The sequence below is a fragment of the Vulpes lagopus genome, chromosome 13 (genome assembly GCF_018345385.1).
Source record: "Vulpes lagopus strain Blue_001 chromosome 13, ASM1834538v1, whole genome shotgun sequence".
Taxonomy (NCBI): domain Eukaryota; kingdom Metazoa; phylum Chordata; class Mammalia; order Carnivora; family Canidae; genus Vulpes; species Vulpes lagopus.
In genome coordinates, this window is record NC_054836.1 from 13452235 (window position 1) to 13467425 (window position 15191).

At 38.6% G+C, this 15191-nt stretch overlaps 2 protein-coding genes across 3 annotated transcripts in view; one reads left to right on the forward strand and one right to left on the reverse strand.

The window, feature by feature from the left end:
* ABCB1 (ATP binding cassette subfamily B member 1) overlaps positions 1-9547 on the reverse strand; it is a 95674-nt gene extending 86127 nt beyond the window's left edge. The window contains exons 1-3 of one of the 2 annotated variants that reach the window (XM_041728224.1): positions 9336-9547; positions 8835-8905; positions 3826-3877 (exon numbers count right to left, since the gene is read on the reverse strand). In XM_041728224.1, the coding sequence (XP_041584158.1) occupies positions 3826-3877; positions 8835-8899 (117 nt within the window). In that variant the 5' untranslated portion in view covers positions 8900-8905; positions 9336-9547. Of the gene's footprint in view, positions 1-3825; positions 3880-8834; positions 8906-9335 lie in introns of those variants that run through there. The other variant, XM_041728225.1, reaches the window with a different exon arrangement.
* Positions 1-15191, forward strand: part of RUNDC3B (RUN domain containing 3B) — a 297797-nt gene that overhangs the window by 107348 nt on the left and 175258 nt on the right. The gene's annotated exons all lie outside the window — the stretch shown is intronic.

The window sequence follows — 15191 nt, forward strand, 5'->3', positions numbered from 1 at the left end:
CTGACGACTTGAAGCTATTGCTTCAACTGGTCACTTTCAAATAACAATTTTAATAACAGTTTCAAATAATAATAAAATTCAGGATATGAGTATACAAGCAGATGGCTGGGGCGTAGAAGAGACAGATTACTGCACCTGTGAAGGTCAGGGAGCCATTATCCAAAACATCATAAAAGCTACCCAAGATAGTAAGAATTCTGGCATGGAAAGGGAGACACTGAATCTGGTGGTAAAATCTTTAATGATCCTAGAATGACCAGGTGGCCAGAAGATAATAGCATCAAAAAAGAACTTTGATTCCAGGCAGATAAAAGCTTAACTGATCGATCATAACTACCATAAATGATTCAAGTTGTTAGAAGCTTTAGCTCTGGAGGGGTGCCCGGATGGCTCAGTCGGTGAAAGGTCTGCCTTCAGCTCAGGTCATGGTCCCAGGGTCCTGGGATCCAGTCCCGTATAGGGCTCCCGGCTCAGCAGGGGGTCTGCTTCTCCTTCTCCCTCTGCTCCTCCCCCCTGCCCCTTCTCTTTCTCTCTCTCTCTCTCTCCCCCTTTCTGTCTCTGCCTCAAATAAATGAATAAAATCTTCTTCTGGAGGAAGTAGTCTGTGGCAAATCCTGGGCCTGCCCCCTTACTAGCTACATAAATCTGTGACTTTGAATGCATTGCTTAACTTCTCCTATCTCATCATTTAGTGTAAGAACAACATAAGCTCCTATGTCATTGGATCACTGTGTTTAACAAGTATCCGGCACAGAGGAAGTACTAGTAGATAATAGCTATTATCTATTTTGAAAGAAATTAATTTTCCTTTAAATTTTTTTTATTTTTAAAGATTTTATTTATTTATTCATAAGAGACACAGAGAGAGAGGCAGAGACATAGAGGGAGAAGCAGGCTCCTTGCAGGGAGTCTGATGAAAAAATTAATTTTTCAATGAGATAGGTGAAGTAAAATGCTCAGAGTTGAATCTGCAGCACATTCCTAGTAAGAGCGTGTAATCCTTCAGGAGTGCTTTGTGTAGGAACTGCAGCCTCACTTGTATTTTTCCTGTCCTTATTTCCATCTGTCCCACTTCCTTATTTCCTGTAGAGTTTATTTTACTTTTATGTTTCTTGTTTTGTTAAAATAAGATCTGATATTTTTTAAAATGCTCGTATAAATCCTGAATATCACATGTTTTTCATCACTTTTTCAAGACTGCTAAGTAGTCTCATAGTAGAAATAAGTTAACGTTGTAAGCCTGAGACTTGCTATTTCACAAGACCTATGTTCAAGATTGGCCCTTGGTGGGCACCTAGAACTTGGACTTGGGGTGGGTTAACAACACTTAATTGATAAAAGTACAAATTATACTTTGTATAATGTGCTTTTGCTGAATACTGCCTTCCTTCTAGGAGTCTGGAATATGCCCTGCCTACATAATCAGCCCTCAGTACAAATTTCGGGTACTGAGTTTCTAATGAGCTTATCTGATAGCATTTCAGAATTGTCACAATTTATTGCTGGGAAGAGTTAAGTGTGACTCCGCTGGGCAAAGACTATGGGAGCTTATGCCTGGTTTTTCCTGGACCTCTGCCTCCCTTTTTCCTTTTTCCCTTGTTGATTTTGCTTTGTTGATTTTCCTTTTGCTGTAATAAAGCTTAGCCATGAATATCAAGAGTATGACAATATGCTGAGTCCTGGGAGTCCTCCTAGTGACTCATCAAACCTGGTGTTCATGGGGTCCCTAACACACAAGTTTTTGTCTTACCCGACAACATCGTACTATAGTGTTAACTATCCTGAATGTGTCCTCATGTCTATAGTTTTCACACATATGAGTTCAGTTCAGCTTTCTATGTCAACTCCTCAGGAAAGAGACATGAGGAAAAGCCACATAAATAGTACAGCTCTTCATCAAAAGGCTTAGAATATATTCCTTCTATGCCATTCTGAGCACTGTGATTTAGATTCAAACTTTTACAGGTTTGAATCCTGGCCCTGTTGCCTATCAAGTGGGCAAGGCCTCCCTTGTCTGGCCTCCGTTTCTTTATCCATAAAATTAAAATAATAATAGTATCTACCTCAAAGGGAGTTGTAACAATTAAATGACTTTGGTATAGAGTACTCAGAACAACACATGCTTTATGTATGTATTATTACTCCCTCATATTTAAACTCCAGATTTTTATTCTTTTGTGGCTTAAATTGTACTGATATTATTACTTCTGTCTATTAAATGTCAAATTTTCTTTTAAGATTTTATTTATTTATTCATGAGAGACACAGAGAGAGAGGCACAGAGACATAAGCAGTGGGGAAAAGCAGGCTCCATGCCAGGAACCTGATCCAGGACTCGATCCCAGAACTCCAGGATCGCACCCTTAACTGAAGGCAGATGCTCAACCGCTGAGCCACCCAGGCAATCCCATATATTAAATTTTCTAAATAAGACTTTTAAAAAAAATTTAAGCTACAAGTAATAAAAACCAAACTGCAAAAGACAGATATTTTGGTCTCAAAATGACAAAACTGAAATTAAATCTTGGAAATAAACACTACTTTAACATAAAAGCTTCTTTTAATAAATAAGAAAAACATAAAACAAAAACTGTCCCTTGATCACCTGAGTAGTCTTTTTTATTAAATATTTATTTTAGAGAGGTAGAGAGAAATAGCGAGCACACATGAACGGGGGGAAGGGCAGAGGGAGAGGGAGAGAGAGAATCCCAGACTCCACACTGAGTAGGGAGTCTGATGTGGAGCTCAGTCACATGACAGACCCTGAGACTATGACCTGAGCCGAAATCAAGAGTCGGATACTCAAATGACTGAGCCACTCAGGTGCACCCATCTGGGTAGTCTTTCTGAGAATGACCTATTCTCAGAATGTATTTAGTCTCATCCCCAACTCATTCCAAAGAGAGGAGAGACAGGACAAAAAGTGAAAGAAACCATAACCAGAGCAACTTTAGTGCAACAAGATGATCATGGAAGATAACCACAGAGTCCCCAGTTAGGCGACTATTTTTTTTTTCCTGCCTGTTACTATTTTTATATTCAATTTGCTAATATCAATTTTAGAAGATAGCCTATTCCTCCCCCACAACCGACATTTAAAAACTATCTTATGTGTTATGACTGAATTATAAAGTATGCACTCACTGCCAGACTTAATTGGTACGAGAGTGTTCTAGATTCTTAGGAAAGAAAAAAATGAGGACCCAGGTAGAGAAAGACCAGCAACCAGTCACACCTATAAAATCCCTGTCTTATTCCAAGTCTGATTGAAGAAAAACTTCTAAGCAACTACCAAGCAACCAGCAAATGAGATAAAGAATTATAAAATGGTTTTCAAATTTGAGATTATCAGTTACTCAAAACAGAGGAATAATTACATGTACTAAGTTCCATAGTAATAAATAATGCATTGCTAACTTCTGCTTTTTGGGTGCCTGAGACTTTGACCTCAAATCTGCCAGAATTTGAGAGCCACTGATGACAAGGAACTTTGTGTCCTGTAAGAACCTCACTCTATCTGGTTTCCTCTATCCAGATGGCTGAGACCATCACTGGAAGAAGTGAATAGATAACAGACCACTGGCCACATAAATAATTAGCAGACTATGGAAATCTAGGCCAAGAAGAGTGGCTGTTGAGGCTCAATATACATGGCAAATTATGATCAGCATTCTGCTGAAAACAAGCTAAATTAAACCTATTTGTTTTACCTCTTCAGTAATATACTTTCCGTGAAAATATTATACCAGATGAAATATTTCTTTTCTAGGTAAGAAGAAGTCAAATTTCCAAAGCAATTTGAACACTGAATAAATTCAGACTTACCATTGCAAACGTGCTGACAGTTGGTTTCTTTTCTTTCTTCTCATTTTTTTTACTGAAAGACAGCAACAGGATTACACAAAACTTTTTTAAAAATGTAAATTTATAAATGACAAAATTAACATAGATCCTATATTTAATAACAAATAGGACAAAGAAACATTTCTATATTACTCTGCAAAAATATACGTTAACAGTGTGACTCCATTTATAAGTTTAAAAATGTTTTTATCTTAGAAATCTGTATATATGGTTATCACTAAGTACTGAGATTTCTATCAAAATATTTTCTTTTTTGTGCCTTTGGTATTTCTTAATTTTCTATGATGAATACACAGACATACAACTTTTGTAATTATTAACAATAATGCTTAAAAAAAGAGCTTCCTGTTTTTATTCTACAGTCGGTCCCCGATTTATAATGGTCTGTCTTCAGGATGGTAATAAAGTGTTATTCATTCAATAGCAACCGTGCTTCCAGTATGGAATTTGGATGTCTTCCCTGGGCTAGCAATATGCAGTACAGTACTCTCTAGTGATGCTGGGCAGCGGCAGTAATCTATAGCTCCCAGTCAGCCATGCAATCACTAGAGTAAACAACCCATACACTTAAAACCATTCTGTACCCATACAACCATTCTATTTTTCAGTAGGGTATTCAATAAATTACATGAGATATTCAATACTTTATTATAAAATAGGCTTTGCGTTAGATGATTTTGCCCAACTACAGGCTAATGTAAATGTTCTGAGCATGTTTAAGGTAGTCTATGTTAAACTATGATGTTCAGTAGGCTAGGTGTATTAAAGGCATTTTCAACTTATGATATTTTTAATTCACGATGGAGTTAGGGGGAAATAACCCCATCGTAAGCTAAGGAAGACCTGTAATTAGAAAATCATTCACGTTCTCCAGAGTTAATTCTCTTAATTATCATCTAAGCAATTCTAGCAGTTGATATTCTATGTATTACCTACGTATTATCCTTAATCATTCTCTCTACAAATGGAGAGTAGCGGCAATCAGATGCTGAGCATAAACTAACCTCAGAAGAAAAGTAATTAAATCATTCTCTATAATCCAATCTAATTCTGAAAGGATGTCTGGAGCCCTAAATGTACCATTACAGCAATAAATTCAATCTAGAAAAGCTATGATCAAAAAAGATGGTCTGTAAACCGTCATAAAGCTGTCCTCAGGAAGAAGAAGGCTAATTATTATTTTGAGCCCAGATTCAAATGACTCTAACTGTAAGCTGTTTTCCACTCTGTGTAACTGCCATCTACAGCATGAAAGCAAACAGACCAAAAGCAGACTCGCATCTTTATTTTCATATGTACAAATGTAAGACTATTCCAAGGAAGAATCACATCATTTTTACACAGATTTTCAAGTTCAAAAGTAAATTCATCTTTGTTTTTTACGCTGTGCAAGGTCAAAGAATTGAAGAGACTTCTAAAAAAAACCCACAGCTTATCCCATTTTTGGCTTTAAAATAATGTTAGATGGACATGAAAACACACAAAATACACAAACATAACTTCAGAGATAGCCCCACCCTATTCCCAGTAAAGCCTGGTTTCAGTATTTCTGGAACCAGGATTAGAGGGAAAACACAATCACATATAATTGAATTTTAGCTCGAAGCCTTTTATTTATTTTTTCATTCTCTAAAACTGCTCCTACTCTGGAAAACTTACAACGTTCCAAATGCGCCTACGTAAACACTTCCCATACACAACCTTATTTAATCTTATCTCAATCTCTGCAAGGCAGGCACGTTTTTGTCCTTCTCTCAGAGCTGAGAAAACTGCAGGTGAAGAGAGTTCACGAACTTGTCCAAGGTCACACAGCTGGAACAAAGCCAAGTTTAAACGGAAAAGTCTATCCCCTGAACACTAAGCTATTCAGTGCAACCTCAGACTTCTAAGATACTGCATTATACAGAAATGCATTTCTATACTGATCTTTCATCCCTACTAGATCATTAATTTATCCCTATCGGCTTGAAACACAGGATTTACAAAAGTCACTTATCAGACCTTTAGAAATACATATATCCCACATGATACTATCATCCAAGCATTATATATATTAGCAAAGCCACATGCTTCTTTGTAATTCCAGTTTAGAACTTAGAGTTGTAAAAAAAAAAAAAAAAAAAAACAACTCAGAAAAAGAGATGAGGTTTGTGCTTATCACAGGCTGAGAGGGAGGTGGAGACTGGAGGAACTTGATCCAAAGGTACAAAGATAAGGGAGTCAGTGCCAGGGGTGTAACATACATGATGCATACAGTTAACAGTGCTGTATGATACATATGAAATGTGTTTAGAGTACATCCTGAGTTCTCATCACAAGCAGAAAAAAAATTTGCTTTTTTTTTATTGCATGTGTATAAGATGATAGATGTTAACTAAACATAATATGTTAATAATTTCACAATATATGTAGGTCACACCATTATGCTGAGTACCTTAAACTTATATAATGTTGTTTGTCAATTATTTCTCAATAAGACTAGGAAAGAAATCTATAGTTGTACTAAGAACAGATTAAAATCAGTGATGATGAGCACAGTTTAATAAGAATTACTTGCCAAAAAAAAATTACTTGCCAAAAAAACAATTTTTGTTTAAAAAAAGGCTGTATGCATAAAAACCAATAATAAAATGAAGGTATGTGTGGACTGCAACATATTTCTTCACTATGTATTTCCACATACCCTCAGTACTTTTTTACTCCAATATCGCTAAGTGTTCATGTATTAAGGATGTAGCTCCTTAAGGTATCCAAAAAAAGTGTAAAAATAGAGCAATATCTTCCTTCCACTCCATGAAGTTTTTTCTTTTTGTGTATATGAAAATTTTCATTATGAAAACTTTCAAATAGAAAAATTGAAATACTTATAATGCCTACCCACACAAAATTCACCTAGATTCAATAACTGTTAACATTTTTACCGTATGCTCTTTATCTATAGAAGTAAGTATACATTATCATTGTTAATATTTTGCTGAGGCATTTGAAAGTAAGTTGCAAACATCATGGCAGTTCAAGTATTTTCCTACCATTTTCACATTTCAGAAAATTAAAAGCAATTTTTATGTCAACTAATATCCAATCTACATTCAAATTTCCCAAGAACATTTTCTACAGATTTTTCCTTTTTTGATTTTGAACTCAGATGTAATCAAGGTTCACACATTATATCAGATGGTTTTGTCTCTTAAGTCTCTTCTAAATCCAGAAGTCTTTCTGCCCCCTCCACCCACACTGACTTTTTGTAGTAACAAGATATCTTGTAGAAAATTCCGCATCTTGGATCAATGTCAGTTTCAAAATAAGCCCAAGTTGAGATGTGCAGGAAGTATAATATACACAGCAGATTTGAGGACTTAGCATAAAAATGAGAACGTAAACTGTGTCATTAACAATTCTGATCACATATAGAAATAATATTTTAGATATACTGGGTTCTTTACGATATACTTTCAAAATTAATTTCACTGGTTTCTTCTCACTTTTTTTTTTAAGGTTGCTACTAGAAAATTAACAATTACAAATGTGGTTCACATTATATCTCTATTGGACAGCATTAGTCTAGAAGCTTGACGGGATTCCGACTAAATGTTTTTGCAAACATACTTCCCAGGTGGTGTCATATCACAAACACAAGACTCCACCATGAGTGGTGCCAAGTCTCATCACTTGGTTATGATTGTTAACTGCAAAAATCTCTCCACTGAAAATTCCCACTTTCTTTTTTCCAATTAGTAAAAATTTGGGATAATTCTTAGAACTTCTGCCTGAGTGGTTTGAGATCCATAATAATCCTTGCCTGAATCAATTATAACAATGCAGATTCCAATATGATAACTGGCATTTTTCTGTGAAGAATATTCCTTTATTCTCACTACCTCTCCCACCTCTTCAGTTTTCTTCTTCGTTTCAGAATTTTATTAAAGATTCAGGGACTATACTGTATACAGTATTCCACAATCAGGCATAGTGAAGTCAGCTCCTGTGTTCTTTTTGACAATTCTCTTTGAACAGCAGGATGGTCCAGGCTCATTTTGTACCTCCCCCGCCCCATCCCCAATATCCATGGTTGTAATTAGCCATTTCTCCATGGAGTACAGATTCCATTTAGTGAGGAATGGTATTCATAAACCAAGATCTGGCAATAAGTGTACTCATTACTACTGTCCCCTTCGGTAGAGAGAAAGTAAACTATTTTAAAAATCATGAGGTCATATTGAAGTCAGTTCAAATTTAACATTATTTTTAAAAACCCACGTGATGTCCATATCTGCATTTTTCTTTTATAGTGAAAAGCGACTAACTTATGTTATCTTATAATTTTTATTACAATGTGCAACTAACAATGAACCTATTGAGCAAAGTTTAAAATTCCCCGTATAGACACTGTACCATGATTAAAATGTACTTAAAAATTCCCTGTGTGGTTCCATTACCAATAATTACACACAATGCTAGTAGCTTCTTTGGTACTGCCGTCTTCTCATTGAGAATTTCTTCTACAAGGGTCAGTTTTTATTGGCCTTTAAAAAAAGAACCAACATTAACACTTAAATGTGGTTTTGGCCTTCTGTCCCATCTGCCAATGCCACAGTCATGCAATGTTTATGTGGCCAGAATGCTTATGTTTAACCAGAAGCTAGAGACCAGACCACGGAGCAGAGCACAAGCAGCACATGTTCGGGTACGTGGGCGATCAACATCGCTTATAAAGCAGAAAGCTCATAAACCACAGAAAAGGATGTGAGCACGGGGCGCGCAGGGGGCAGGAAGGCTGAGGAAGCGGCTCACGAAGGCCGTGGGAAGATGTAAACGCCGTCCTCACTCAGCCAGGGCACCTCTGCAGAAGAACCACTTGCATTCGAGGTTAAAAATATCACGTCTTCGTTTATTTCAGAGCTGGAGACTAGAAATCCGTCTCCCCAATTTCGCAAGCCATGTAAGGTATGAAAGTGAAACAAACTGGCTACCTTTTTTTGCCCGTTTTCCAGAAGTTCTTCTCTGCTCTCCCCTTACGGCCTCCTTCAGGATCCATCGTCACCTGAGGATAAAACAGAGGCCATCGATGAGATGGGTGACCCGCGGGGGGCGGGAGTCACAGTCCACACGGGCAGCTGGAGGGCGGCTGGGCATCCCGGACTTTGCCCGCCGCCTCTGCGGCTTCTGGCCCCGGCTCCTCTCGGGCGCTGATGCTTGCCCCGGGCACCTGCGCGGGCACCTGCTGGGGCACCTGCCGCGCGGCTCTCCGCGCTCCGGACAGCAAAGCTCAGTGCGCGCGGCGAGCGCTGAAAACCGAGCTGGGCGCTCCACGAGCCCCCCGGGGGACTCTAGTTCTCACCCCACTGCCCCGGGGCACTTGCCGAGAAGACTCGCCCCCTCCCTCCTCCCCGGGACCAAGCTCGGGAGACTGGGGGGCCCGACCCTTCCTGCGACCTTGTCCCCGTCTAGCCCTCAGCATCGCGCGCCCCTACCTCGGGCTTTCCTTGGCAACCTCCACCGAGAAGGGAATTTTGGAAGATGAGAGTCAGACTTCAAAGGGAAGACCCCGAGGGCACGAACAACGGCCTCGGCTCCTTAGAGCCCGGAGGAGCCGCTGCTCGAAGGCGCCCGGGTTTCCTGCGTCCCGGGGAGCGAGGCGGGGCGCGCCGTCCACACCCGGGTGCTCCTGCGCCAGCCAATCGGCCTCGGGGTTCCGGCCTGTCCGGCCCCGCTCGCCTGAATGCTGATTGCAAGGCGAGTTACGAAACAGGTTGGAGCTCCAGGAGGAATGTCGTGTCCTTTCTGTTGCTCCTTAGAAGAGCCAGGAGAGAAACGCATAACAGCTGAATCACTGGGGACTCTTAGCATTTCAGAGAGTCATGTCTCTGCATGTCCACATAAAGCTCCATATCCGTGGAAATATACAGATGTGTATATATGTACAGATACATAAATATGTACATATGTATATACACACATCTAAGCGGGGCCAGTTTGTCTGGTGACTTTGGAGGCTTATCCTGCTTTTCTAGTGGATGCATCCTTTATACCATGTCACCACCACCACAATTTCATGAGCGATCTAAGGAAAATCTATTGCTTCCCTGCCTCCCACTTCAGTGCAAATGTGTTAATAAAACCCCTACACATAGAATTTCATGCAAAGTAAGTCAAACAGCAATTATAGTGGTATGTGATGTGTTTGGCTTAAAGAAGCTTGTGTTACTGAAGTTAATGCAAAAGTCTGGCCTCTGCTCATGGTGTTACTAAATATATATCCTAAGGGATCAGTCATTTATTATAAACGGTCATAGCCCTGGGTATAAATAAACATGTCTTTAGTGTTTGGGGGAAAAAAAAAATATATATATATACCCAATTGTTTCCATGGGTCTTGAGTAGATAAGGGAAATTTTCTTTGCCATTGCATCTAATACAGTTGATAAAACAACCTCCGACCTCACCCATTCTGTAGTTAACACGAGTTAAACTTTCCTTTCTAGCAGCACCTGTAAAAAAAAGCCAGGTGAAAATGTTCTGCAAGTCTTCAGTGTGTTTGGCAGTTTCTGAGGTGTAGCTGTTCATCTTTTTTTGAAAATTAATGAAAGAGAAATATTTTTAAGTATGTAAATCGAAACAGACATTTCAGAGTAAAAATAATATTTACAAGTATGTGACCTTTACAGTTTAGCCATCAGATCAATGCCCATGTTTTCCCCAAGGCCTTTTTCAATTCCTATGTTTTAGTTCTGATAATTAAAAAAAAGTATCGTGTATTTTAGCTTATTACTTTAGTTGTAACTTAATTTCATATTTACTACTACCATTTACTATTTTTTTCTTGTCCACTGTTTTTTTCACGTTGATGAAAAGTGCAATCTTCACAATAAAAATTCATAAGGCAGTGTTAACTCATATCAGAGCTTTTCTCCTTATAAATCTAGGGGAAATAAATGTTTTTGTCATCTTTAGTCTTCATTCACATATGCATGTGCCCCTCAACTAGCTGCAAAAGTTTAAAAGGAGAAAAACCTTTTAAAGTGCATAGTGCACTTTCTCTACTTTGAGAAAGTCATTCTTCAAAACCCTAATTTTCTTTCCATCTTTTACTCCAAATATTCTATTCTATACTCTGGTTTCTTTTTAGTCTGCATAAATCCTTCACCTTTTGCCAAAAATCCTCTGCCTTGATTTTTTTTTCATAGCCATACCATCAAGTTTCTTTACAAACAGGGCACTAATTTTTTCTCTGTTGTAATTGGATATGCATGTGAACAGCATTGGTTCACTGGTTAAAAGCCTATAATCAATCCTGTGGTCCACCTGGGGCAAATGTATACAGGTTTCATCTTTGCCACATCCATTTTTTTTTTTTTTTGCCACATCCATTTTTAATCTGATTCGTGACTCTGCTGTTTCCACTGTTTTACTTTGTCCCTTTTTGGTTTATGTGATCTTGTTACATTTTATGTATCATGAAAATGGCCTTAAATCCTCCCTAAAACAATGCAGGTTTTTTTTTTTTCAAGTATAATATTATGGTAATACTATGTCTACAGGCTTGAGCTTCGAGTGAAAATCTCTATCAAGGGCATATGTTGTTTAAGAACTAGAATAGCCCAAAGAGGTGGGGTTTTTAAATTTTTTGTAATTTTTAATTTAAAAAAATTTTATTTAAATTAAATTTAGTTAACATATAGTGCATTATCAGCTTCAAGAGTAGAATTTAGTGATTCACAGTTGCATATAACACCCAGTGCTCATCCCAATGTGTGCCCTCCTTAATGTCCATCACCCACTTAGTCCATTCCCTACCCACCACCCCTCCAGCAAGCCTGTTTCCTATAGTAAAGAGACTCTTATGGTTTGCCTCCCTCTGCTTTTATCTTTATTTTTCCTTCCCTTCCCCTGTGTTCTCTGTCATCTTTCTTAAATCCCACATGAGTGAAACCATATGATATTTGTCTTTCTCTGACTTATTTCACTTAGCATAATATATTCCATCCACATCACTGCAAATGGCAAGATTTCATTCTTTCTGATGGCTGAATAATATTCCATTGCATCTATCTGTCTAAAAATTTGGATATAAGATATGGTGGACTTAAAACAACAGCCTGTTCTAGCTACTTCTAAGCCACAGTCTTGACTTTTTTTTTTTTTAAGATTTTATTTATTTATTCATGAGAGACACAGGCAGAGGGAGAAGCAGGCTCCCTGCAGGAAGTCTGATGTGGGACTCAATCCTAGAACCCTGAGATCACTACCTGAGCTGAAGGCAGACGCTCAACCTCTGAGCCACCCAGGTGTCCCCCACAGTCTTGACTTCTTTAAAGATTTTGACACCTGTCAGGCATTACTGCCCACTACTCCTGGTAATGTCTAACAGCTGGACTTGGCAGTTCCTCCCAGAGCTTCATTCATTTCCAGTGAAACCCAAGTCTTCACTTACACACCTTCATACAGGCAGCTACTTGTCCTTTTAGAAGTGTGCTTCCCCATAATTCTGTACCTTCCTGTCCTCCACCGGCATGCAGTCCTTTAACCAACTTGTCTCTGCTCTCCCATTCCTCAACATTTGTGTTCCTGCACACACCTGTGGGATTCATAATACTAACTAACATTTCCTAAGTACTGGCCAGGTACCAAGAACTGCCCAAGCACTTGAAAGAGATTCATTTGTGTAATCTTCACAAGAATCCTATAAAGTAGGGACTGTTATTAATTGCTCCCATTTTACAGGGAATAAATAGGTTTATATCATTTGCTCAAAGTCACCTAATTGGTAAGCAGCGGACCCAGGACCTGAAAGCAGTTCAGCCCTCCTAATTACACTCTTAACCGCTAGTCTATACTACAGCGCATTGCTATAATACATTCTACTGCACTGCCTTTTTTGCGTCCAATGAAACATTTTCTTCTATGACACTGTCTTAGAAAGCCTGCAATGGTTCCCTATCAGCAACTGTATCATATCTTAAGGGTTTCCACCCAACTTTGAAGGACTGCAACACATCACCTCTCTGTGACTGTCTTCACCTACCTCACCTCTTTCTATTCTCTCCCTTACCCCCAATACATACATACATGTTTGTTCCATTTCAGCCTCAGATGATTGGCTCTTTTTCTTCACTCTAAATAGGACTCTTTCCACATGTAAATCTGTAAATTGATTTACAACAATTTCTATCTTTCTATCAATTTTTATCTCAATTTCTATCTATCTATTGAACAGATTCAATACCATTTCTGCTGTTTTTGCTGTACAAGTTTGAATGGGTTCCTTAACTTTTCTATGTCTTGGTAAAGAGGAGATAATCATGGTATTGTATGGTGTAATTTAATGATTAGATGATTTGTGTATTTAAAAGGCTTGTATAGTGCCTGAAACAGCCCCCAACACTCAGCAATTGCTATGAATTAATAATTAGATCCCTTCCCAATCGATTTTTGCGCTTCGGTGGCACACTTCAGCACTCATGTATGTAGCTGCATTTATGTGTTCTCTACTACTTTTGGTAGGGTAACAGAGAAAGGAAAGACAGGTGTGAATACCATTGCATACCTGCATTGCCACTCCCCCCAGCATCTGTCACCACGAATGTTAAATACTGAAGTAACTTCAAAACTGGTCTCTCTACTTCTACCTTTATTCCAAAAAGTCTCTCTCCACCCTCTCCTCCCCGCTCTGTTAAGACTAAATCAAGTCAAATTCTGTCACTATCCCATGGTTTTGCCTCTTACTCAGAGTAAAATCCAAAATCCTTCCCATGGCCTATAAGTCCCTACATGATCTGGCCCCCTCTCATGTCTAATCTCATCTCCTATTATTCTTCCCTCATTCTGTTCCAGTCTTATCAGCCTCTGTTGTTTGTTTGTTAAGATTTATTTATTTATTTTAGAGAAACGGAGAGATAGAGAGTGCATCAGTGCAGGGAGGGGCACAAAGAGAGAGAGAGAGAGAGGAAGAGGGGAAGCCACACTGAGCACTGAGTGCAGATTCCCCCCACCTCACTTTGCGGGCTGATCCCACAACCCCGAGATCACAACCTCTGAGCTGAAACCAAGAGTGGGAGGCTTAGCTGATTGAGTCAGTCAGGTGTCTCTCATCAACCTCTATTTTTTTTTCCCCCAAAGATTTTATTTATGTACGTATTTATTTATTTAAGACAGAGAGGAAGACTGCAAGCAGGGGGTGGGGCAGAGGGAGACGAAGAAGCAGACTGCACACCGAGCAGGGAGCCAGACTCAAGACGCTCAATCCCAGGACACTGGGACCAGGACCTGAGCTAAAGGCAGTTGCTAACCGACGACTGGCCCACACAGGGGCCCCTTATCAGCCTCTGTTCTTTGAACATCCAGGCATGCTCTCACCTTGGGGCACTTGCACTTACCATTGCCTCTGCCAGAAACTCACTTCCCTTAAGGCAGCTATACAGCATGACTCATTTCCTCATTTTTTCAGGTTTACTCAAATGTCACCCTATTTTGCTTAAAGCACCTAGAAACAGTGTCTGGCTCATCGTGGTAAATGCTCATGAAAAATGTGTTAAATGAATGAAAAAAAAAAAGAATAAGCAGCTTGACTCGGGAATGTGTAGACTAAGTGTAAAATTATATAAAAGCTTTTGATTCTAAGATAGAACATTGCTCCTAATTCATATGCTTCTTAAAATTTATAATTATTTTCTAATTATCTGAAAACAATTACACTTATTGGAATGTTTCTTCAGAGGTCTGGGCTCCAGTTCAGTCAATATTTATTCCACAAACATCTACTGGGTGCCTGGCTTATGCCAAACATTGTGCTAAACTGTAGTGTTGGATGATGTAAATATTATATTCTGCCTTTAGCTACTCTTTATCTCATTTAGTTCTCTTTATCTCACAGCCTGTTAAACAATGCACAAATAAATCTTAATTATAATTCTTTCCTTTTAGATTTCTGCAAATGTGTTGTAAATAAATGTTTATATTTCTTAAATGTGGAATGTTCAAATCCATTTTGAATTTTGCCATGAATAGAAAATCCATTATATGTGTTTCTATCAATCAACAAGCATTCACTAAAAATATACTTTAAAGGAAGTGCAGGCTCTTTGGTTGTATTTTCAGATAAATATTCATATTCCAGCTCCTTCAACTCTTTATTATTTTCTCAAGCCCCTCTTAAAATTTATCTATTATGTTTTCACCTACTTTTCCTTCTTCTCCTAAGACAGGAATACTTAATTCTTTAGAAGTTTCTTCCCATCCCTCTTTTGTTGTAAATCATGTTTATTTCCCTGATCTCTCTTACAATTCATGTCTCCTATTTCCCCTGGCTCCTCTATGTCACCAATCTGAGT